The following is a 24,089-nucleotide window of genomic DNA, read 5'->3' as shown; positions in this document are numbered from 1 at the left end:
ACATGCATTTAACTGCACGGTCATGGTCAGATAATTGCTAATGATGTTGGCACTTGGCTTCACCTTGCCGGGAGAGTTTGTCATGTTGACAATGTACAGTCCCTTTCTGCAGTAAAATTATTTGGAAAAGTAACCTTTTAATGCCAAAAACTGTTATCGCCATTAACCATTGCCGTTCCTCAGGTTCTGATCTTGGAGCAGACCAAAGTGCTCCAGCCCACTATAGTGTGTGTGAGTGAGGAGGATGACAGCTGCACAGTTCGGCTCAACCACATCACACCCCTGAAGGTACAGACCATGTTCGGCATGACAATGACCGTAAGAGTTGGCTATACAGGACAAGCAGATCTGGGACCAGGTGAACAGACCCCTCTACCGCCTTGTAGATATTGAACTGCTGAGTTATACTGTACAGGTCTACAGTTTTCAACCTGCTAAGACATAGAAAATGGTAGTTCAGGAATGGTGTGTTTCACCAGAATAGGCGTGGAGTGTTTTCAAAATGGCACCACGTCAGTGACGGGAAAGAAGACATGCCTATAATCGCCTAATGAGGATGTGTGCCACCCGCGTGTGTGTGCAGGCGAGTGCACACTTTGTGTGTGTGTTTAGACTGTTGAGTCAGCATTTTGACAGTTTGCCATGTCTTCTCTTCCATAGAAAGGCCAGAAAGCCCAGTGGACTTTCCCAGCCTCGCAAATCCGGGGAGTGAGGTACGGTAACAGACAGTACAGAGTGTGCTAATATTTCTGGGCTGAGTTCCTGGCTCTGTGATGTGTGGGTGTGTCGTGTTCACGCCTGCAGCCCATACACATCACCAGGGCTAGTCTACCAGACCTAGGCTCAAATACTTTTTGAACTATTTCAGCGTTTCCTTTAGCCTGCCTGGAGTTCCAGATGGGTGGAGTTTGCAGGTTTGCGACTACTCTATTGGTTCCATTGCGCCAGGCAAGCTCAATCAAGCCCAGCTAAAGTATTTGAAAGGATTTCAAATAGTATTTGAAGCCAGGTTGCGGTCTACTGAGTCTAAACACTATCTGTCTGGTGGACTTGGCCACTGGCCATCAGGGTGTTTTTGTCTATGTTGTTTTCAACGACTTTGACTGTGTGTGTGTGTGTGTGTGTGTGTGTGTGTGTGTCCGTCCGTGTCTATTTGGCTGTGGAGGTCACTGTGTACTTTACCCTTGTTTTGCCTACCGAACTGCCTCCTGGGCGATAGATTTATTTTCTTTCAGTTTATATTTGCAACACTGTCACCCAGGGTTGGGTGATATGGCCAAAATCCCATATCCCGATATAGGTCATTTCATATCCAGATAACGATACATATCACGATATAGCATATTTTCTGTAAATTCAATGAATAAATAGTTGATATAAAATGACTACATGTAAAGGCATATTTCTTATTACATTTAGAATTATACCCAACAAATAAAAGGTACTTACTCATGTTTGATTATTTCTCATTTTATTTAGAACCTTTGTGCAAATTTTCAATTAAACATATAACAAAATATGAATGTATAAAATCTAAAAAGGTAAATAGAAAACACTTCAACTGATGTTGCAAACAAAATAAATATAGGCCTAAAATATATAATAAATATTTTTAGGAGCTTGCCTGTTTTGCATGTTATTTTGTCATTAATACGTGTCACATATCAATTTGGTACCTTGGGTCGAGCGTTAGCACCAACTCACGAAACCCCCGTTTCTCAACCGTGTATATTGGGCCGTGTCTTTGCAGATGTAAGTTGTAACGGCAGCTGTATCTCCTTCCATTGTCGTGATTCTATACCATATGATGTGCCGCGGGCAAAAGCCTCTTGCAATGTCTTTGTCGGGGGTTTGTTTTGAGCACTTGACTATACATTTCTGGGACTCATCGGTAGACTTTCTGCGCTGTTTCACAAGATTCTTACGCAGGTGGTTAAAGAGGTTCGTGGTGTTTGAGCCTGTCGTCTGGACCGGCCTGCGGCATATTTTGCAGATGGCAGTTTTCTAGTCCGTACCAGACTTTTCATACTCAAATCACGTCCATGCGACCGAAGTAGCCCCTCTTTTAGGTACAAACTCTGTGTCTCCGTACTCTGTGTCACGGTCACTCCCCTCCATGTTTGTTTGTGTTGCAAATTTCCTTCCACATGGCACGTTTGATGAAAAATATTGCCTTGTGTGATTTGCTACACAACGAAGTAAACGATAGAGCATAATATGAAACGCTAACAAAACGTCTATCGTCACACGATATATATCGTCATATCGCCCAGCCCTACTGTCACCTGGTGGCTTCAAACGTATCAGTATTTCAATCTATACGAGATGGAAAGAAAATGTCCATCTCTGAATTGGAGAGCCACATATTGAATGTGCCATTGTTGGCTTTTCTTGTCTTTATTCATATTCCCTTAACTGTTTGCCTGCGTTGGTATTTCGAGAATACTTGTTATTTTATTGTGGCGCCGCTGTTAGCTTTGAAGTGTTGTGTAGCTCTTAATGCCCCTCTTTAACCTTTTGACCTGCACAGTGTTTCCAAGTTTGACGAGCGTAGCTGCTTCCTGTATGTCCTGGAGAACTCGGATGACTTCCAACTCTGCTTTCCCAGCGAGCTGCACTGTAAGGGGTGAGTCCCACACACGTACAAACACACGTGTACATAGGCACGCACACACGCACAAATGCACACCAAAAGGCAGCCTTTAGCCCAGCTGTCTAGCAGGAAGGGGTGTAACAACCAACCATATCAACCATTGATTCATTCCCCACATTGTCCACACAAAACCTACATACAGATTGGGCCTGTTCTTTGAACCATTATCACATGATTTGATTGTGTTGACATGACAACTGTTAATGTTTATTTTACTCTGGCCTAGTGAAAATAGAGCCTGCTTCTCTCTCCCCTTTTGGTGTGAATTGATAGGGATGTGCATTTTACATTGTGTGCTAATACAGTACAGTATTAGCTAGGTGTTGTGTATTGGGATACAGTAAATCCCAGGTGTTATCCAAGACTTTCTGAGAAGGAAGGAAGTAGGAAGTGGTTTTCATAGTAGTGTTTGTGGAATCAGTGAAAGGTGAATAACAGGCAATCGAAAGGTCCCCTTTAATACTTCATGACATTGATAACAGTGCCGCGTACTGAATTTGTGTACGTTTCTGCAGGTCTTATCTATGATTTGCCTGATATGTGACATGCTCACGTATTTGAACAGTCTTTTCCACGTGATTTAGTTTATTGTGTGTGCTGTTTCTCCATCAGGTTCTGTGAGATGGTCAATTCTCTTCTAACCCAGGCAGAAGCCCCAGTGGAGTACTCCAGCGAGCTCACTGGAGGATTACTGGAGGTCAGCTAGGTTCTTTCTCAATTCATTCATTTCCTCTCCTCTTTCTTCCTCCTGCAAATGCATTGGAAACCAGGGTTCGAGGGGTGAGACATAGGACCTTCTCCTAAAATACGGTTGAAAAGGAGGTGAGGAGAAAGGATTCAAGGAGTTGTGGAGACACAAATTGCGATAGGGCCGTAGAATCCTCCCTCTCGAGGCTGCTTTTCTTTTTTTGACACCCTCCCCCTTCTAACCTACCAGTACACAAACAAGCCCTGTCATGATGGGGTCAATAGGCGAAAAGTTTCCCTTAACCGTCGCCCAAGTAGTGCTATGGTTACCGTATTCCCGACCCCTCATTTTTGTGTGTGTTAAGTTCCTGGTATTCACAGAACATTGGATTCAGTCCAGCATGTCACTCCAGCAAACCTGGGTTCAAATACTATTTGAAATAATTTCAAATAGTATTTCAGTTCACTGCAGTTCAGAGCAGCAGAAGATTTCTAAATATATATCCCTTTCCATTGCTTTGTGCTCTCACTCAACCTTTTCTTTTGTGGTTGCTTGTGAAATTCTTTACACTTTCTAACCCACACACTCTCTTGAGACACATTTTTTTTAATGAAACACACACACGCACATTTATTTTCACACCCGTCATCCTGTTGAATTAAACCTCCCTTACGACCTGCAGTTTATCTATGAGACCAGCGAAAACAGAGACAAGGTGGTTCTGGGTAAAGGAACCTATGGCGTGGTGTATGCTGGGAGGGACCTGAGCAACCAAGTCCGCATCGCCATCAAGGAGATCCCAGAGAAAGACAGCACGTATGGAAAACACATTTCCCCTTTTTTCGCCTGGTCCCAGATCTGTTTTAGCTGTATTGTCAAACAATGACCATACTTGTTGACACGACAGCACAAACAGTTCTGGGACCAGGCTACATTTCCCCTTTTTTTTTTTGTTGCCTGGTCCCAGTTCTGTTTTGCTGTATTGTCAAACAATGACCATACTTGTTGACACAACAGCACAAACAGATCTGGGACCAGGCTGCTTTTCTTTGCACATGATACCATACATCCGAATTATTATTTTAGCCTAATGTGTAATATATTATACAATGTGAGCGAAACGGTTCACGATTAATGATGAGAATAATGAATGCGCAGATGTTTTCCTCAGCATGCCAAATGTCATGTTTGCCCAGTGTCCCCATAGCTACACTGGAATCTCTACTCCCTGAAGAGATGGATGTCTATTTAGATTTCCCCATTCCTTGTTTACGAGCCTTCGACCTCGACTAAGAGCTGAGCCCCATAGTTCAAGAAATGTTAGTACTTAGTTCCTCTGCAGAACTAATGGCCACATAGGTTAAAGCAGCACATGACAGGTGCTTGTAAAGCTCTCATCATATTCATACAGTACGCAAAGGTCAAAGCTACACCATGTCAGCGCAACTGCAATATTGGAGTGAATTTTATGTTGTTTTTCAATGACGGCACAGCCAGCACTAACATTGTTTATGTTTTGTAGCAATGTTGTTATAACGGCAGATGAACACTGTCCCATTTGCTAATGCTATGCTAATCTAGTGCCAATGCTAATGGTTGGTTCTCTCCCCATCTGTGTGTGAATCTCAGTTACTCCCAGCCTCTGCATGAGGAGATGGCTCTGCACAAGAGGCTGAAGCACAGGAACATCGTTCAGTACCTGGGCTCTATGAGTCAGGACGGCTTCATCAAGATCTTTATGGAGGAGGTTCCTGGAGGTACAGTGCATAGAAATAGAATCTGTTTCATTCTATATTAAATCTCATTCTGTTTCTATGGTCCCATAAACCAGGTCACAAAGAACCAGTTTATTCACTGTTTCTAATTTCAACTTTTGTGCCTCTCTACTACAAATGTGTAGTCTTTAGACAAGTCTTTCTATCATTCCTTCACTTGGTATGTACAGTATTAATTCTCTCACTGAAGGAAGTTTTGGTAATCTTGTCCTGCTTTACCTTTTTAAACTGCCATACAGCTAATGGTTTCAGTCTTCACTTCTCGGTTGTTGTTGTGCCTCTCTACTCATTCTCCTTCTTTCAATCTCTCTCCACCACTCACACACTGGTACTGTATTCACTCATTCTCTCATCAATACTTCCCGTCTTGCTCATCTTTCTCTGCTCCCCTAATTATGAAACTGTCACATCAATCAATTAAATGTATTTATAAAGGCCTTCTTACATCAGCTGATGTCACAAAGTGTTGTACAGAAACCCAGCCGAAAACCCCAAACAGCAAGCAATGCAGGTGTAGAAGCACGGTGGCTAGAAAAAACTCCCCAGAAAGGCAGGAACCTAGGAAGAAACTTAGAGAGGAACCAGGCTCTGAGGGGTGGCCAGTCTTCTTCTGGCTGTGCCGGGTGGAGATTGTAACAGAAGATGGCCAAGATGTTCAAATGTTCATAATGATCAGCAGGGTCAAATAATAATAATAATCACAGTGGTTGTAGAGGTTGCAACAGGTCAGCACCTCAGGAGTAAATGTCAGTTGGCTTTTCATAGCCGATCATTCAGAGTATCTCTACCGCTCCTGCTGTCTCTAGAGAGTTCAAAACAGCAGGTCTGGGACAGGTAGCATGCCCGGTGAACTGGTCAGGGTTCCATAGCCACAGGTAGAACTGTTGAAACTGGAGCAGCAGCACGACCAGGTGGACTGGGGAAGGCAAGGTGTCATCAGGCCAGGTAGTCCTAAGGCATGGTCCTAGGGCTCAGGCCTTCAGTGAGAGAGCGAATTCGAGGGAGCATACTTTAATTCACACAGCACACCGGATAAGACAGGAGAAATACTCCCGATATAACAGACTGACCCTAGCCCCCTGACACAAACTATTGCAACATAAATACTGGACGCTGAGACCGGAGGGGTCGGGAGACAATGTGGCCCCGTCCGACGATACCCCCGGCCAGGCAGAGACAGCAAGGGTGGTTCGTTGCTCTAGTGCCTTTCTGTTCACCTTCACACTCCTGGGCCAGACTACATAGGACCAACTGAGGAGATGAGTCTTCAATAAAGACTTAAAGGTCGAGACCGATTCTGCATCTCTCTGTTAGGCAGACCATTCCATAAAAATTGAGCTCTATAGGAGAAAGACCTGCCTCCAACTGTTTGCTTAGAAATTCTAGGGACAGTGAAGAGGCCTGCATCTTGTGACCGTAGTGTACGTGTAGGTATGTACGGCAGGACAAAATCGTAAAGATGGGTAGGAGCGAGCCCATGTAATGCTTTGTCGGTTAGCAGTAAAACCTTGAAATCAGCCCTTGCGCTACACTTTCCCCAAGGGCACCCCCCCCCCCCCACCCCCTCAACTCAAAAAGTGGCGCACAGAATGCAAAAATATTCTTAGAAATATTTAACCTCCACACATTAAAGTCCAATAGCTCAAATGAAAGATAAACACCTTGTTCATCTACCCAGCGAGTCAGATTTCTAAAATGTTTTACGCCGAAAACATAGCACCTATGTATGTCAAACCACCACAAAGACACAGACGATATGTAGCCATTTTGTCGAACGAAAGATGCAATCACAAACGCAGGATTAAAAGAAAAAATAATTCACTAACCTTTTGAAAATCTTCATCAGATGACAGTAATAGGACATGTTACACAGTACATTTGTTTTTTTCAATAATATGCAATTTATATCCATAAATCTCCGTTTACATTGACGCCATGTTCAGAAAATGCTAAAAAATGTCCGGAGAAATTATAGATAACTCTGCCAGATAACAGCAATACACATCATAAACTTTGACTAAATATACATGTTCTACATATAGTTAGAAAGATACACTGCTTCTTAATGCAATCGCTTTGTCACATTTATTTTTAACGTTACAGAAATCGTTTACTATTCAATAATCTGAGACGGCGCTCAGACATAAGCAATATTTCTCCGCTATGTTGGAGTCAACAGAAACACAAAATTACAACATAAATATTCCCTTTGATGGTCTTCGATCAGAATGTAATGGAAGGAGTCATACTTACCCAAAACATCATTTGGTTTCAAGTCGTGTGTCTTTGTATTAGCAAATGCGACAAGTTCCAGCTGAAATGCATCCAAAATGACTTCTGGTCCCGAGGGGTTGCGCATCAAAACTTCAAAATTACATATTATATGTCAACTAAACTGGTCAAACTAAGTGCAGAATCAAGCTTTAGGATGTTATTAACGTACAAAACAATTGGCGATTCAACAGGACAAAAGCAATTCCTCTCAGACAATCTGGAACGGAGGAATGACTGTGTACAATTCACGCCAGAACGCGCATCTATTTTCTCGCGACACCCAGTATTTTGCCTGCCAAAGGGTCAAAGCTCGCGGGATTTGCACAATTAAACGCTCTACTGATAGAAGACATCTCGCGGAAGACATAGAAACTGTTCCCAGATCCATAGCTGGTTGGGAAGGGTGGGGGCGATGACGTCAAAGTTGGCACAACTTTCCTGATGAGAAAACTAGTTTGGGAGATTGGCTGCCCTGTGAGTTCTGCTATACATACAGACATAATTCAAACGGTTTTAGAAGCTTTAGAGTGTTTTCTATTCAATAATTATTATTATATGCATATATTAGCAATTTTGGACAGATTTTGTTTTCAGTTTACTATGGGCACGCAATTCATCCAAAGGGGGCAGTATTGTCCCGAGCCTTAACAGGTTCAGGAAGCCAGTGTAGAGGCTAGCACTGGAGTAAAATGATAACAACACCTCCGCCTTTGCGGGATGCGCGGGGAATATGGTCACTAGTGTAACCAGGAGGTAAGTCCTCATGTAACACAGTAATTTCATGTAGACTTTACCGTGAAATGCTTACTTAGAAACCTTTTCCCAACAATGCAGAGTTAAAAAATAATAATACAAAAATTACAACTAAATAGCAAAAAAGGAAATGTTAACACAATAAAATCACGAGGCTATATAGAAGGAGTACTGGTACCGAGTCAATGTGCAGGGGTACGAGGTAGTTGAGTTAATTTAGGTAATATGTACATGCAGGTAAGGGTAAAAGTGACAAGGCAATCAGGATAGATATGAAACAGAATAGTGTGTGTGTGTTGGCGTGTCAGTGTAGTATGCTTGAGTGTGGGGGTAGAGTCCAGTGAGTGTGCATAGAGCCAGTGCGAGAATGTTTCCAGGAAGTCTGGAGGTCTTTTTGGTGTGTGTTTGTGTTTGAATGCGTGCGTGTGTGTGTCTAATTCAGTGCTATAGCTGCAGGCAGAATATGACACAGGAAGTGTGGGTGTTTCAAGTATCACAGTGATTGAGAAAAATGGATATCACAATGTAATCAAGTCACTGATGTACCAGTGTTTAAAGAAATAAAATAAAAAATAAAAAAAGTGAAAATACTTCAAAAAGTCATGTTTTATTTCAGCTTCCGACATTTTATCATTGTGAATATTCGGGGCCTTGTTTCCCAGAGCGTTCATAACGTTAAGATCATCGTTAGAACCTTCTTTAGTAGCCGAGGTGATTCCCAGTCCCTTCGTTAGTAATGTGGCACATCTAGTGATCCAGACCACTCATAGTGCAGCCAAAGTGCATCATTATATGCATTTATTTTGCCCTTTCGCCTCACTTTATTCACAGGTTTTGGCTAAACAGCATAAACATCTTGATTTTATTTTTTTCTGTCTTACTTTGACTACCGTTACCTTCAGAACTAAGTTGACTACAAATACAAAGTTGCCAAAGTGTTTGAAATTGTTTCAAACAAGTGAAGAATACAATTAAATCAAATCAAATTTATTTATTTAGCCCTTCGTACATCAGCTGATATCTCCAAGTGCTGTACAGAAACCCAGCCTAAAACCCCAAACAGCAAGCAATGCAGGTGTAGAAGCTTCGAATGAAAACCAAGATGACTGCATTAAAAGATGCTTAGCCTACATGGGTCTGTGTAGGCTATTTCCATCAATTGAGTTCTATTTTTCGACTAGGCTATTCGGCCAAGTTTTTCATGACGTGTGACAACGTGGTCAACGATGTGCCCAATCTGTGATGTAGTGCATTGTTATTGGGTAAGCATAATAAGCTGCCTCAGTACCACCTATGTCTGAAAATAGACTATTAACTCTCTACTGGCTGATCCTTGGTCAGTATTGTGGAATCATTTTAATGTTCAGATTTGAATGGAGATATCTGATCCTAACAGTGTTGACACATGGTATAACAAGGCACTAAGCGAACGTTCTCACTGGGTGGTTGTTTGGGAAACAAGTTGGCTCGTGTATATAATGATGCATCTGGTACGTCATCGTAATGCTTAAGTTACATCGCAACTGGGAAACGAGGCCCACAGGTGTTGCAAATCCTAAATAGAATCCCTTACATATCTATCCGTAACCCATTCCAATGTCATCTCTCCCATGTAGGAAGCTTGTCCTCTCTCCTGCGTTCCAAATGGGGACCCCTGAAAGACAATGAGGCCACCATCATTTTCTACACCAGGCAGATCCTGGAAGGGCTTAAGTATCTCCATGACAACCAGATAGTCCACAGAGACATCAAGGTGAGGTTTTTTTTACATTATTTTTTATTTTTTTTTAAGTACCAATGCCACAGCGGATTTAAATTCTCATGGTCAGAGTTAGTAGTTGTGTTCATTCGGTACTAAACGGCGGAAAATGGAGTGAAACAGGAAGGCATTTCCTGCACTTAAGAAACGCTCCTTTTTGTTTTCCTTTTCAAAACGTTTTGCTACGTTGTGGCCTACTGAGCATGAACCTGGTGTATGTTGCTTACTCAACTACTAATGTGTCACAATGTGTTGTGGGGAAAGAGTATCTCGTGTAAGAAACAAGTCATTTTCTCACAGGGTGACAACGTGTTGATTAACACCTACAGTGGTGTTCTCAAGATCTCTGACTTTGGCACCTCGAAACGACTGGCGGGAATCAACCCTTGCACAGAGACCTTTACAGGTGTGTGTGGGTGTATGTTTGATGCTTTTGTATGAGTGTGGTTGGGTATGTGGCCATGCTCTTTGCATATGAACACTGTCCTTTGACTTTGTTGGTATGAACATTATTTACATGTGTTGTCTACATGTTTGTGTAGGCGGGTGTCTAAACGTCTCTGTGTGGTGTGCTTAGGGACCCTGCAGTACATGGCTCCAGAGATCATCGACCAGGGCCCGCGGGGCTACGGGAAGCCTGCAGACATCTGGTCCTTGGGCTGTACCATCATAGAGATGGCCACGGGGAAACCACCCTTCCACGAGCTGGGCAGCCCACAGGCAGCCATGTTCAAGGTAATCTTTCTCTTAGAAAATAAAAGAGGGCCGAAGACTCTAGGAGCTCAGATGCAAAAATGTAATTACCAATGTTTCGACAGCCAAGCTGTCTTCATCAGGGTGTAATCACAAACACTGTGGGATGACTCGTTTGTGTAGTGTCAAAAGACACACTGGTGTCTGTAATCATGGCCAAGAGTGGCCTAATATCATAGGTTAATTATCAAATATTAAAATGTCATACAAAGAACAGCATACAAACAACAAATGGATAGCATGCGATCATAAATTCATTTTCGACTACACAAGCTTACAAACAATTACAATGGCAAAGTCACAAGAATGGCTTCAGAACAAAGTCTACATTGAGACCGAAGGGAGCAAGGGTCTTTAAGTTAAAGATCCAGGCAGCCTCTCGTTTTAACAATAAATGATCAAGGTCACCCCCTCTCCTAGGGAGGGTGACATGTTCGATGACAATATAACGCAGAGATGATATCGAGTGGCCTGCCTCCAAAAAGTGGGCCCCAACTGGGTAAGTCAATTTTTTGCACCTAATGGTGCTACGATGCTCTGAGATACGTACTTTTAATTCACGCTTTGTTTAACCCACAATTTTTACCACAAGGACAAGTTATAAGATAAATAACTGCCTTAGTGGAGCACGTAATAACACCTTTATTGGGATCGATTTCCCTGTTTGTGAGTGTTTGAAGGATCTACATTTATAAGTGCCATTGCATTGAGCACAGCCATTACACTTGTAATTTCCATCCAGTAGGGGCGCAAATAGACGTTGTTCAGGAATATCTTGGGGTGGTAAATCAGAGTTTACCAATTGGTCTCTGAGATTTCTGCCCCGGGAAGGTCCGAAAACACATTACCGAGACTTTCATCGGATTTTCGTATGTGCCAATGTTTGTGAACGATTCCCTTAATTTGTTCAGAACGCTTTGAATAGCGGGTAGTTAGAACACAAGAATGCGTCTTTTTGCGAGACTGACCTTGAAAAAGGTCATGCTTTGTTTTGAATTTTCTCAATGGCAATATTCATCTGATCTTTTTGCAGCCCCTGTCCTTGAACTGTCTTTGCGTCTCAGCCATATTTCTGTCAACCTGATTTTGTTTTTTGCAAATTCTTTTGATTCAACAGAATTGGCTAAGGGGAAACTATTTTTCAAGGGAAGTGGGTAACAACTATCAGCCCTCAACAAACTGTTACGATCAGTAGGCTTCCTGTAAAGATCAGTGTATAGAATATTATCTTCACACAAGATCAGAAGATCAAGAAAACTGATTTGACGTGTATCAGATTGCATAGTAAATCTCAGATGCTCAGAACAGAAGTTAAGAAAAGCATGGAACGCCTGGAGCTGTTTTGCATCACCCCTCCATAGAACAAAAATACAATCAATATCCCGTTTCCAAATAATGATGTGAGGCAAGAAAACATTTTTGAGAGGATTGAAAATAGACTGTTTCTCCATGTAACCCACATACAAATTAGCATAGTTAGGAGCCATGGGGGATCCCATAGCAGTACCTTTCATCTGAATAAAGAAATCATTTAGAAACATGAAATAGTTGTGTGAGTACTATTTCAGCCAATGTTATAATGCATGCACTGGAAGGTAGTTCATTAGGGTCACGTTGCAGAAGAAAATGTTCCATGGTTTCAATACCGCCCTCGTGTGGAATATTTGTGTATAACGACTCAACATCAAAAGTAACTAACAAGGTATTCTCAGCGAGAGGATCAAGAGATTCAATGATAGAGATCATACTGCTGGTGTCCTTTACAAAGGAGGGGAGCTGTTCTGCGAGTGGTCTAATAAAAAAGTCAACAGAAGTAGATAGAGGGGCCGTTACTGCATCAATGCCCGCTACAATATGGCGCCTTGGAGGTTGTAACATTCTTGTGTAATTTTGGCAAAGTGTAGAAAGTGGCAATTTATCTAACCAGAACTTAAATACCCATCTAGGAAAGTAAAGATAGTATTCTGAATTTGGGAAGTGGGGTCACTTCTGAGTTTCTTGTAAAAGGTGTTGTCAAGCAGCTGTCTATGACACTCATTTATACATAAACTGTCCTATCCATGAGTACAACCGACCCACCCTTATCAGCAGGACGAATAAGGACTGACGTATCGGATTGTAAATCAAGCAAAGCTTGTCTTTCATCATTAGGTAAATTATGGAAAGATTTTGACCCCTGTTTATTCTTCAGGAGAAGTCCAACATCTTTTTCCACAAGTCTGCAATATGTCTCGATAGAGTGATTGCGATTGGCTGGAGGTATAAAATAACTCTTGCTTCTAAAAGGAGTCGGAGTATGTGCAGGAGAGCAACCTACTGGTTCAATAGAAGTGTCAGAATTAGGGGAGCTAAACTATTCCCTTAAACGGATGTTTCTAAAAAAAACTAAACATGTCTACCTTAACATCAAAATTGTTGCACTATGTTGTAGGCACAAAAGATAACCCTTTCTTAAGCAAAGAGACATGGGCAGGGCTCAATATCTTTCTTGATAAATTAAAGACACTCAGTCCCGTGGGTTCTGGCACCGTGTGAACGGTCTCCTCTGCCTCGGATAGTCCTTTCTTCTTACCCCGTCGGGTGCGACATCTCGTTGATGCGCATGCCTGCGGCCACCTCCGCCCTTCCGTCCGTCCAATCTCTCGTTGAATAAAAAACTACCACTGGAAGCCCATGAGGCGCTGGTTGTAGAGCGTTGGTCAGACGGGGGTGGATGGACATAAGTGGCATCCCTCCTGCGTCTGCCATGGAGAGGAGGAGCAGACCTCTTGTCAGGGTTTCTCCAGAAGTAGACTTTATCCTCGGCCTTGTCTTTTTTGTCTTGGTTGAATTTCTTGTTTATGACTTCCTTTATTTCTGTAGACAACTTGTCCTAGAGCGCTTGGTTAGTTTTCATCAGTTCATTGAATATGCCAGCATCATTAACAGCTTGTGTAGTCGAAAATTAATTTATGATCGTATGCTATCCGTATGCTATCCATTTGTTTGTATGCTATTTTAATATTTGATAATTAACCAATGATATTAGGCCACTCTTGACCATGGTTACAGACACCTGTGTCTTTTGACACTATAAACGAGTCATCCCGCAGTGTTTGTGATTACACAGCTTGGCTGTCGAAACGTTGGTAATTACATTTTTGCATCTGAGCTCCTAGAGTGTGCGGCTCTCTCTTATTTTCAAGTTTTCTACTCCGCTAGCCAGCACCTCGCTTAAATAGGTGTGCGTTTCCTTTTCTTCAAAACCTAAAGGTTTGACAATGAGAATGTTATTGCATACTCAAGGTACTATACCTTGTTAGTACCTGGTGAATTCTGGACAGTACAGAATTTTACCAGCTGAATCCAGGGTTGTGTTCAGAAAGCATCAAACTGAAGATATACTAAAACAGGGAGGGACTACCTGAACTTGTCCAATAAGAATCTGTCAGTTTCCGTTGCAAAACGTTTTACCTTGCGCGCCCTACTGAACACAACCCTGAAGAGTACGTATTCTGTTCCCGTCTCCGTCTAGGTTGGTATGTTCAAGATCCACCCGGAGGTGCCGGAGTGTATGTCAGGTGAGGCCAAAGTCTGCATCATGAGCTGCTTCACACCGGACCCAGACAACAGGGCCACGGCCTCTGAGCTGCTCAAGGACTCCTTCCTCAAGTCCACCTCCCGGAGGAAGGCCAAGCCAGAGCCTGAGACACTGCCTACGGATGCTGGTGAGTCATCATCATTGTTATCGTCATAATCATAGGTAGCTTTATTTTCATCGTCATAGTTAGCGTCATCATTTTCATAGTCATCATCAGTGCCAGAGTCTGGTCTTGTGACTTCTATCGATCTATCGATTCCCTAAATATTTGAGCAGTGTGTGTGTGTATGTACATATATATATATATATATATATATATATACATATATATATATATATATATATATACATATATATATATATATATATATATATATATATATATATATATATATATATATATATATATATATATATATATATATATATATATATATATATATATATATATATATATATATATACATATATATATATATATATACATATATACATATATATATATATATACATATATATATATACATATATATATATATATATATATACATATATATATATACACACACATATATACACACATACATATATATATATATATATACACACATATATATATATATATACACACACATATATACACATATATATATATATATATATACACAGTGCTGTTTTATTTATATATATATAATCTCTCTTGGCCACTCCTATCGATAGATAGATCGATAGGAGTGGCCAAGAAAGGACATGCATGAGACGGAGTCTACAACCCACACAAGTGGCTCAGGTAGTGCAGCTCATCCAGGATGGAACATCAATGCAAGCTGTGGCAAGAAGGTTTGCTGTGTCTGTCAGCGTGTCCAGAGCATGGAGGCGCTACCAGGAGACAGGCCAGTAGATCAGGCGACGTGGAGGAGGCCGTAGGAGGGCAACAACCCAGCAGCAGGACCGCTACCTCCGCCTTTGTGCAAGGAGGAGCAGGAGGAGCACTGCCAGAGCCCTGCAAAATGACCTCCAGCAGGCCACAAAGGTTCATGTGTCTGCTCAAACGGTCAGAAACAGACTCCATGAATGAGGGTGGTATGAGGGCCCGACGTCCACAGGTGGGGGTTGTGCTTACAGCCTAACACCGTGCAGGATGTTTTTCATTTGCCAGAGAACACCAAGATTGGCAAATTCGCCACTGGCGCCCTGAGCTCTTCACAGATGACAGCAGATTCACACTGAGTACATGTGACAGACGTGACAGTCTGGTGACGCCGTGGAGAACGTTCTGCTGCCTGCAACATCCTCCAGCATGACCGGTTTGGCGGTGGGTCAGTCATGGTGTGGGGTGGCATTTCTTTGGGGGGGGCGCACAGCCCTCCATGTGCTCACCAGAGGTAGCCTGACTGCCATTAGGTACCGAGATGAGATCCTCAGACCCCTTGTGAGACCATATGCTGGTGCGGTTGGCCCTGGGTTCCTCCTAATGCAAGACAATGCTAGACCTCATGTGGCAGGAGTGTGTCAGCAGTTCCTGCAAGAGGAAGGCATTGATGCTATGGACTGGCCCGCCTGTTCCCCAGACCTGAATCCAATTGAGCACATCTGGGACATCATGTCTCGCTCCAACCACCAACGCCAACACCAACTGTCCAGGAGTTGGCGGATGCTTTAGTCCAGGTCTGGAAGGAGATCCCTCAGGAGACCATCCGCCACCTCAGCAGGAGCATGCCCAGGCGTTGTATGGAGGTCATACAGGCACATGGAAGCCACACACACTACTGAGCCTCATTTTGACTTGTTTTAAGGACATTACATCAAAGTTGGATAAGCCTATAGTGTGGTTTTCCACTTTAATTTTGAGTGTGACTCCAAATCCAGACCCTCCATGGGTTGATAAATTTGATTTCCTTTGATACCTTTTGTGTGATTTTTGTTGTCAGCACATTCAACTATGTAAAGAAAGTATTTGATAAGAATATTTCATTCATTCAGATCTAGGATGTGTTATTTTAGTGTTCCCTCTATTTTTTTGAGCAGTGTGTATCTCTCGCTCTCCTTGTCTTTCAAAAATACAAAAGTGATCCTAATTTCTATCACCACACTCATTATTTTCATAATTGTCTGAAATATTAATTATTATTGCCCTTGTCTGTGTATAGTCTTCCTAATTCAGAAAGGCTATGCTCATCGCCATTCCGTCACCATTACTGGGGTAATGACTCTGCCCTGCTTTGTGTCCTGTAGGTGACAACTACCAGCGCAGTATGTCTGTCCCGGTGTCTGTACCTGTGACAGATACAGACACGATGGACCTGTCGTGCTCCTGGGACCTCCGGAGGATCATCTCCCCCCTCAGAGGAACGGACATTAAAAAGAGCCCACCCAGCACCAGAGGCTTCCTGCCGTAGGTCAAAACATCCTATACCCTCTGGTTCCCCATTCGATTACATCCGATTTGTGAAACAACTTAATTGTAGATCATTGCCTACTGTTAATGCAAGAGATCATCTCAAGATAGATGACCATGTCTTTTTCTAAATTGTCTGAAAAATCCAACTGCTCCATGATGAGCTTCCACGATATTGTCTTATTTTCCAATCGCTGCAGACCGAGGGGAGGAGTAGAGGAGAGGTCAGATTTTCAAGCAATTGAGATGGAGCCCATGCTATATATTGCCAAAGACCATATTTGTATGGCAGAATGTTTTATCTATGTGACATTGGTGTATCTCGTCTCCACCTTGGTGGCCAGGGTGTCAGAGGAGCCCAGTGCTGTGGACACGACGGCTAGTCCAGCCATGTCAGGGGAGAACCTGGGCCTGTTCCTACTGAGGAAGGACAGCGAGAGGAGGGCCACACTGCACAGGATCCTCACTGAGTACATCACTGACGTGGTGCACAATATCCAGAACACACTACCTCAGGTAGAGCGAGAGGTAGAGAGAGAGATCTTGGGCTGTATATGTCAGAGTAGGTGTGCTGATCTAGGATCTGTTTGACCTTTTAGATCATAATGAATAAGACTGGATGGACCTGATCTTAGATCGGTACTTCTACTCTTTGACAAAAAAAATTATATGGGCCCAGAGAAGGATCTATCCCTAATACAGTCAAATCCTGATAAATGCAATGGCTTAGGATGGTTATGAGGGCATGCACTCAACCGATCGGAGCATGCATATATCCAGAGCAATTAAAGACAATGTATGGTGTAATAATAATAATAATAATAAATGTCACTTAGCAGACTTTTACGTAAGGTTGGTCCCGGGAAAGTGAACCCACTACCCTGGTGTTACAAGCACCATGCTCTACCAACTGAGCTGCACAGGGCCACAAGGCACTTAAACTGAGTGTGTTGGGTGTGAAAGGTGTGAAAGAATGAGTGTTTATGTCTACATTTTACCCTTGTAGGTTTATTTGCCTATAATTATTTTAGAATGTTTCCTCTCTCCTTGCCTCTAAGCAAACAGACGTTGGGTCTGTGACCTCAGAGCACATCTCTGAGCTGATTGGCTGCCTGCGGGAGAACATCCGCTCTCCAGACAGAAGACACCTGACGAACAGATTGGTGAAGTTGCGCTCCACACTGCTTGCTACCGCAGTACCCCTCAAAAACCTGCGAGCTGTGCTCTTCAGCTTCCAGGATGCGGTAGGTCACTGGAGGTCACCGTTGTGTTCATTCGGGTATGCAACGGAAAACATTACAAAACATCTTATTGGAGTAGTTCCTCCCTGTTCTTTTTCATGTGGTACTTAATGAACATTACCCAGGAGTTGATCGCCAGTCCTTGAGGACAGTAGCCCTGCCAGTTTCCATTTCTCCCTGGCACGTAAAAGATTGCTTACTGTCATGGATTGGCCATAGATTTCACACACGGTTCCTCAAGTATTAGACAGATAGTAATCACAAGGCCAGGGTGGACAGGGGATTGAACAGGGGGAGTCGTATATGTGTAAATAGCCAGGAGTTTTACCACAGGCTATGCATCACACCCAATAGTATTATGCTAATCCATTCTTCTCACTCCCTTGTGTGTGTGTGTGTGTGTGCAGGTGAAAAAGGTATTGAGGCAGCAGCAGGTGAAACCTCACTGGATGTTTGCTCTGGATAACCTGCTGAGGCAGGCCGTGCAGGACGCCATCACTGTACTATTACCAGGTAAGAACCAGCAGAGTCGGGCCTAATTCCATCTCAACTTCTATACGTTGTATTGGACATAGACATTCCTCATAGAACTCCTGTTCAATTTCATGATATGACTCTGGGATTTGGAATTGAGTCCATCCCCGCCATTCAAAGACTTCACCACCTCCCAAATCCCTGCCCACACACACACTCTTGCTCACACACACACACCTCAATGTCTTTCAGAGCTCAAGCTCCAGCTGCAGTCTTCCTTTGAGACGGAGGAGAGTAGCCCAGAGAGAGGGCAGCGGCCCAGGGAACCAGTAAAGCTTTTGCCTGCAGTTTTCTCAGATGACCAGGTGGCGGCGCCAGCCGACACAGAGACCATAGAGGAAGTTTCAGAAAGCCCCTGCTTACCCAATGGCCTCCAGTACAACACTACCTGTCCCCTCAGTCAGGAACTGACAGATCTACGGCTAGAGACTCGCAGGTTCAGTGCCATTTACTTAGCTGTTTATATTACATTGCTTTATTGGCATGACAAAAAAAAAATGCATTTGTATTGTCATGTTATTCTTTATTCCACCTTTTAACCTGGGGTTTCCTTTCATTTCAACTTTAGTATAATTGGCTTTAAAATGTAAAGAAAATAGTAATTCCTACAGATTCAGTGAAAAGTGCCAGCACACAACCAAGGATTACATTGCAACCAGTTACAACATGGAGAGTGAAGTGACGTGTGTAAATAGGAAAATGTACTGTTACTTCAGGCCTGGTCCATGATGACTAATTGTGTGTTTCAGACTGCTGACTCAGCTGAGTGAGAAAGAGCGGGAATACCAGGAGCTACTGAGGAACTCTGTCCAGAGGAGACAGGATCAGATCGACACTACCAGGAACACATCAGAACTCACAGGTAATGTTTTCAGATCCCACTCCGTCCCAAAGCAGTCTGACTGTTGCTAATGTCAGCCCATTTAAGGCTAGTGTGTTGGTAAACATTGTAAGTTTGGTTGAAGTACCTTAGTGAGCCAAATTCTGTCACTCTGCCACGCCTTAGTATGCAGCAAGGCCGAGCACTCTTTGTCTAATGAATAATTAATATCGGGCGTTAAAATCCTGTATGTTTTTGTATACATAGACACTGGAGGTTGAAGCTTGTGGTATGACAGTGGCCCTACAAGTTACGGCCGGCCTACTGTCATGTTCCTAAAATGGAGAGATGGAATGCCATTGAGACAGTTTGTAGGCTTTGATTCACACCCTGTGTTTCTAGATCTCTCTCCACACCTCACCCTCAGACAGTGGATTTCTGCTCTACTGGTTTGACTTTAAGGCGTGAAGCTCATTGCCGCTGAGATTCGAGACTTGGAACCAGATGTGTCAGTCATAATAATGATTAGAAACTGGCATCGGAAAATGTTGGCCTGTTTTTGTTTATAAGACCCTATTTAACACTTCTGCTTTGTATCTGTCAGGTTTACTTCCTTTACCCATGTTAACGTATACTGTCGCGAATAGCCCCGACTGGGACTCAAAACCTCAGTCCATTTGACTGTCAGTCGAACACCTTAACCCTACCTGAAAATCTGCATTTGAAATACTCACAATGTTCAGCTTAGTAGCATGATGGCGCAAACTGGTGACCAGATCATACCGACTTGTCTTCTCATCCTCCTGTAGATACAGAGTTGTCCCTGCAGATAAGTTTGAACCCAGAAGTCAAGTCCTTGGTTTGCTGGCTGAAGGCTATCCCAGTCGATCAGGACACCATAGACAAGGTAAGGAACTTCAAAAACGACTTTGTGATTTAATGATGTGGGATTGGTTATCAAGATATGGTGTGGCTATTGATTTATGGGTAACTACATGCATGGAATAAACCATCTAATTGGTGAAAAGAGCCTTATTCACATTATAATAACAAATCACAAAAGTCAATACCACGAAAAATCTGAAAAAATAGGAAGTAATGGAGCTCGGTTTCAGTCCGTGTTTGCATGAGGCTTGTTCTCACTGATGTTGCGTAAGTAGAATTCACGCTGTGCTTTTGTTTGTAGTTACTCTCTCACGAGTTCACCTTGGACTGTCTCCTCACCATGGCCTGCAGGGATGACTTGATGTACTGTGCCATAAGGTGAACTTCCTCCTCCAATCATGGTCGCACATCCTTAAAGCAGAAACAGGAAACTGATCTACGCTAATGAGGAAAACCCATTGTTTTCTGTTTGGATGTTTATGTCGTTATTCAAAGGACTGTGAAAGTACTGTGGATCGCTGAGATGTGTCAATGTGTGACTAGGGATCTGTGCAGTAGGAGGGTGTATGGATGTGACACACACACACACACACACAAAGGGTCTGTACTGTAATGGTTGTATTTTTTACTGTTACTGTTTCTCCACAGAGGAGGGATGCTGTGTCGTGTCTGGGCGGCCATCACAACACAGAGGAAGTCACAGCTCAAATCTCAGCTCAGCACACACTCTGAAGAGGACGAGGACACCATTCTCTGATGGGTCATTACGTGTTCCACTAATAGGCTGGTCCTATAAACACAACATGGTACAAATTGACTGAGTCTGTGAATTTGTCTCATAGTTAAGATGCAGGAATTAGTGTGTGTGTCAGTGTGTGTGCGCATGTACGGTTTTCTGAGAACAAGATAATCATGTCATAAAAATTGGGACCTACCTTAGTATTTCCCCAAAGATGTTATATTGGAACTGAAATGGTTACAGAAAGATGGATGAACAGTATGTTTTTCTGTCATTTCTTATTGTGAATAACTGTACTTGTAAAACGGGTTCGGAGAAATCTGCAATCTGATTGGCTGAAATGGGGTTCTAAACCATTGACAATTCCCTGATATTCGGAGGGGTGAGGGGGGATATTTAGGGCCAACAGCTGTCATATTTTTACCTCAATAGACACTCCGTGCCTCCATGATACTTCACATTTATTTGTTAGTTTGGTGTGTAGTATAAAACAAAATGTACCCCTTTAATGTACACCATTTCTGAGCTCTTCTCAGGGCCCAGGACTTGAAGAAAAGTTATGTTATTGATGGTAAATATACACTTTTGCGAGAATGTGTTCTGGTGATTGGTCATTTAAATAAGTGGGAATAGTGGTGTCTGTGATAGGTGTATACCACATACTGGTGGTGTCTGTAATAGGTGTATACCACATACTGGTGGTGTCTGTAATAGGTGTATACCACATACTGGTGGTGTCTGTAATAGGTGTATACCACATACTGGTGGTGTCTGTAATAGGTGTATATGGGTCTTTCGATAAAGAAAGGGGCCAATGTTCATGTTAAAAATGTCATATGCTTAAATATGATTTTTTCTCTGTTTAACATTTGTAGTTACAGGAATAAAAGTCTTGGTAGGCATAATTACTAACACCACCCAGCGACAACAAAATATCTACATGTCATTCAAAATGTCACATGAAACATGGACACTGCATGTTTCTTTGTCATGCCTAGTAGCCAGGTCTGTTTGTGCTTTAGTCAACTTCTCTATAATTTATAGCCCTGCTAAACATTCCTGATTTTGTGGTATCCAATTGTCTTATTGCTGCAACTCCCGTACAGACTCAGAAGAGGCTAAGGTCGAGAGCCGTGCGTCCCCCAAAACAAAACCCAACCAAGCCGCACTGCTTCTTGACACAATGCCCGCTTAACCCGGAAGCCAGCCGCACTAACGTGTCGGAGGAAACACCGTACACCTGGCGACCGTGTCAGCATGCACTGCACCCGGCCCGCCACAGGAGTCGCTGGTGTGCGATGGGACAAGGACATCCCTGCCGGCCAAACCCTCCTCTAACCCGGACGACGCTGGGCCAATTGTGCGCCGTCCCATTGGTCTCCCGGTCGCGGCAGGCTGTAACAGAGACTGGACTTGAACCCAGAATCTCTAGCTGCACAGCTATTACTGCGCTGCAGTGCCTTAGACCACGGCACCACTCGGGAGGCCCAAAAGTAATTTGAAATGTTTTTTTTAATTTTAATTTTAAAACAAAACAATTGACCGTTTTCACATTCCCGATTGCTCCATTTTAACTCGGGAAAACAAACGATCAAAACGTACACGGACTGTATTCTTATCTCAGGAATCCTGACTTAATGTTGTCCACGGAGTAGGCTAATTATCTTGACCGCCGTAACAACATGGACGCAGACATGTTCTGTCACTCCTCGAGATCAACAGTAATTCCTGCACTTTGGCTGTTGTTCAATCACATGCGATATAACAGGAGCTCTTTATCGCTTGACTGTCGTTCAACAAAACAAATCCTGAATCGGATGATGTAGCGCGATAATGTCCCCCTCATACTAAACAGCTAGACATCAAATGCGCAACAAACAACTATTATGCATACAGTGGGAAGAAAAAGTATGTGAACCCTTTGGAATTATCTGGATTTAGATCTGATCTTCATCTAAGTCACAACAGACAATCACAAGCTGCTTAAACTAATAACACACTAATTATTATACTTTTCTTCTCTATATTGAATGCATCATTTAAACATTCACATTGTAGGTTGGGGGAAAATAATGACTTCTCCACAAGCTAATTGGAGTCAGGTGTCAGCTAACCTGGAGTATAATCATTGAGACAAGATTGGAGATGTTGGTTAGAGCTGCCCTACCCTGTTAAAAAACACTCACAAAATTTGAGTTTGCTATTCACAAGAAGCATTGCCTGATGTGAACCATGCCTCAAACAAAAGAGAGCTCACAAGACCTGTCCTATTCTGTGGACAGATGAAACTAAAGTTGTGTTTGAAAGGAACACACAACCCTATGTGTGGAGAAACAAAGTCACCGCACACCAACATCAAAACCTCATCCCAACGGTAAAGTATAGTGAAGGGAGCATCATGGTTTGGGGCTGCTTTGATACCTCAGGGCCTGGACAGCTTGCTATCCTCGCCGGAAAAATGAATTCCCATGTTTATTAACAAATTTTACAGGAGAATGTAAGGCTATCTGTCCGCCAAATTGAAGCTCAACAGAAGTTGGGTGATGCAGCAGGACATTGACCCAAAACACAGAAGTAAATCAACAACAGAATGGCTTCAAAATAAGAAAATACGCCTTCTGGAGTCATAGTCCTGACCTCAACCCGATTGAGATGCTGTGGCATGACCTCAAGAGAGCAGTTCACACCAGACATCCCCAGAATATTACTGAACTGAAACAGTTTTGTGAAGAGGAGTGTTCTAAATTTCCTCCTGATCGTTGTGCAGGTCTGATCCGCAACTACGTTTGGTTGAGGTTATTGCTGCCAAAGGAGGGTCAAGCAGTTATAAAATCCAAGGGTTCACATACTTTTCCCGCCCTGTATTGTGAATGTTTGCGCGGTGTGTTCAATAAAGACATGGGAACGTATAATTGTGTTAGTTTAAGCAGACTGTTTGTCTATTGTTGTGACCTAGATGAAGATCCGATCAAATTTTATGACCAATTTATGCAGAAGTCCAGGTCTTGCAAAGGGTTCACATACTTTTTTGTGCCTCTGTAATTATGTTAAAGTTACTCTTTCTGTTAAATGCATTTGATTTTGCAATCGCGTGCATTATTTTCGACGTGTGTGTGCCCATCAAAGCTGTTTTCACACTAACACAGGGAGGTACAAAATGTTACGAGGTCACGGTGTACTTCTGAGATCCCCATACAAAAAATGTGTCCGACAGCAATATCCAGGAATTTTACAGGA

At 42.8% G+C, this 24,089-nt stretch overlaps 1 protein-coding gene across 1 annotated transcript in view; it reads left to right on the top strand.

The window, feature by feature from the left end:
* The window catches only part of LOC135520098 (mitogen-activated protein kinase kinase kinase 5-like), a 33,120-nt gene extending 11,347 nt beyond the window's left edge, over positions 1 to 21,773 (top strand). The window contains exons 10-28 of the mRNA XM_064945434.1: positions 184 to 288; positions 661 to 713; positions 2,531 to 2,626; positions 3,266 to 3,350; positions 4,024 to 4,157; positions 4,971 to 5,098; positions 9,760 to 9,896; positions 10,203 to 10,308; positions 10,480 to 10,637; positions 14,170 to 14,362; positions 16,471 to 16,630; positions 16,978 to 17,149; positions 17,692 to 17,877; positions 18,282 to 18,387; positions 18,601 to 18,844; positions 19,158 to 19,270; positions 20,038 to 20,135; positions 20,415 to 20,491; positions 20,762 to 21,773. Coding sequence (XP_064801506.1) covers positions 184 to 288; positions 661 to 713; positions 2,531 to 2,626; positions 3,266 to 3,350; positions 4,024 to 4,157; positions 4,971 to 5,098; positions 9,760 to 9,896; positions 10,203 to 10,308; positions 10,480 to 10,637; positions 14,170 to 14,362; positions 16,471 to 16,630; positions 16,978 to 17,149; positions 17,692 to 17,877; positions 18,282 to 18,387; positions 18,601 to 18,844; positions 19,158 to 19,270; positions 20,038 to 20,135; positions 20,415 to 20,491; positions 20,762 to 20,870 — 2,460 coding nt within the window. The 3' untranslated portion in view covers positions 20,871 to 21,773. The remainder of the gene's footprint in view (positions 1 to 183; positions 289 to 660; positions 714 to 2,530; positions 2,627 to 3,265; positions 3,351 to 4,023; positions 4,158 to 4,970; positions 5,099 to 9,759; positions 9,897 to 10,202; positions 10,309 to 10,479; positions 10,638 to 14,169; positions 14,363 to 16,470; positions 16,631 to 16,977; positions 17,150 to 17,691; positions 17,878 to 18,281; positions 18,388 to 18,600; positions 18,845 to 19,157; positions 19,271 to 20,037; positions 20,136 to 20,414; positions 20,492 to 20,761) is intronic.
* Positions 21,774 to 24,089: the final 2,316 nt, after the last annotated feature.

The sequence above is a fragment of the Oncorhynchus masou genome, chromosome 29, assembly GCF_036934945.1.
Source record: "Oncorhynchus masou masou isolate Uvic2021 chromosome 29, UVic_Omas_1.1, whole genome shotgun sequence".
Lineage (NCBI taxonomy): Eukaryota > Metazoa > Chordata > Actinopteri > Salmoniformes > Salmonidae > Oncorhynchus > Oncorhynchus masou.
This window is presented reverse-complemented; position numbering and strand designations above follow the sequence as displayed.